Source organism: Grammomys surdaster, unplaced genomic scaffold, assembly GCF_004785775.1.
Source record: "Grammomys surdaster isolate TR1022 unplaced genomic scaffold, NIH_TR_1.0 213, whole genome shotgun sequence".
Lineage (NCBI taxonomy): Eukaryota > Metazoa > Chordata > Mammalia > Rodentia > Muridae > Grammomys > Grammomys surdaster.
The window spans coordinates 10,961,965-10,963,587 of NW_021604658.1; the positions used below are offsets into that span (position 1 = coordinate 10,961,965).

The 1,623-nt window shown below is 55.8% G+C and overlaps 1 protein-coding gene across 1 annotated transcript in view; it reads right to left on the minus strand.

Annotated features, from left to right (window-relative positions):
* Acsf2 (acyl-CoA synthetase family member 2) overlaps positions 1 to 1,390 on the minus strand; it is a 41,374-nt gene extending 39,984 nt beyond the window's left edge. Inside the window, exon 1 of the mRNA XM_028772400.1 lies at positions 1,111 to 1,390. Within this exon, the coding sequence (XP_028628233.1) occupies positions 1,111 to 1,238 (128 nt within the window). The 5' untranslated portion in view covers positions 1,239 to 1,390. The remainder of the gene's footprint in view (positions 1 to 1,110) is intronic.
* Between the last annotated feature and the right edge of the window lie 233 nt (positions 1,391 to 1,623).

Here is a 1,623-nt window from a genome sequence, read left to right on the forward strand (position 1 = left end):
TATGCAGGCTGTGGGTGTGGTCTAGGCTTCCTTTCTGTGCTGCATATAGGTGCATAAGCCAGGCTGGTTTTGAACTCAGAGACCCTGCCTCTGCCTTAAAGGTACACACCACCACTGTCGGCCTGAGTAGTGTCTTTTAAACCTGGTTTTCAGAGATATATTCCTCTTTCTGCTGTGCCTCCATTGTTCCTTTTCCACACCCACAGCCTGCATAATATGGACAAGAGGCTTAGTAGCTCGCCAGACTGTGCAGTAGAGCAGACTCTACAGGATATGCATCCCCACTGGATGCCGACGATACCACCATTCACCGTGTTGTGCAGCCAGCTCTCCCAGCCTGGCCTTTCCACAGCAAACTCTTGCAGTTCCCTCAGTGTCTGGCCATGTTAGCTTTATTCAGCCAACTCTCTCCTGTCAAGCCCCTTCCCAGGTCTTGCACTACAGACAGATGAACATGGGCCGAGAAGTGGCAACGACTGAAAACAGAGGGAAGCCGAGCAGCGGGTGGTGCGGGCCTTTAGTCTCAGCACTCAGAAGGCAGAAGCAGGCAGATCTCTGTGATTTCAAAGCCAGCCTGGTGTATAGAGCAAGTTTCAGGACAACCACAACTACACAGAGAGAACCCTGTCTCAAAAAATAGAAGGGGAGGGGGAGGAGGAGGAGGAGAAGCAGGAGCATCAGGAGGAAGAGGAAGAAGGCAGGAAATAAAAAGAAAACAAAGGGAGAAAAGACCTGCTATACTCAGTGCCCTGAGGACACCCAAACAGTCCCCAAGTTTTTCACGGAAGTGAATACAGCTGAGAGAGTGTCCAGCAGTATTCAACTCTATTCCTCGGGTACTGTTAAAAGCCTCCACTCCTGGCCCTGTGTACCACATGGGACACATACAGAATTCTGAACTACAATTAGAACTCAGCCTGGGACTCCTGTAGCTACCAGCAGCAGCCCCAGACCCCAGGCAGACAGCTTTTCCTTTTGCCTAGGTGATAGGGTAGTGTCCATGAGGGCCACCCAGAGTGGGGTCAGCCCCTGCCAAGCTGGGCAGAACTCCCAAGTTCCCTTCTCGGGACTGCCCAGCCCCCTCTCTTTTCGGAGAGCTGCTCGGGGTACCTGAGAGCGCAGATACCCTGCAACTTCGAGTTCAGTCGAGGTCGAGAGAGCAGCGTCCGGGGCCCCTGCGCCCCCAGGCTCGCGATACACAGTCTCCCGAGGCGCAGCATCCCGAGGTAGACAGCCATGGTTCGCTTCCGCCGCTGGTCCCGGGCCGGGAGTAAACTTTGAAAGTGAACGAGGGGGGGTGAAGAAGAAGCGGGCGGGGAGGCGGGATGGTCGCTCTGCCTATGGGGTGAGGAGGACTGGGTCCCCGCGGGGCGGGACGGGGAGGGGCGGGGCGAGGACAGGCCGGGAAGTGGCGGCTTGGTCCTGGCCACCTTTGCGTGGGAACTGCAGCCCTTCAAGCCCGCCCTCGAAGTACCGCCCCTGTCCCCCTCCCCCTACTGGGACTCCCAAGACCCGCTTTGCAGCACAATACAGGACCTTCCTGCAATCATAAAGTTTGGAGGGCCTAGGAGTTTCATAAACGGGAGACCAATCAACAGTCTACATAGAGCCAGATGACAATGC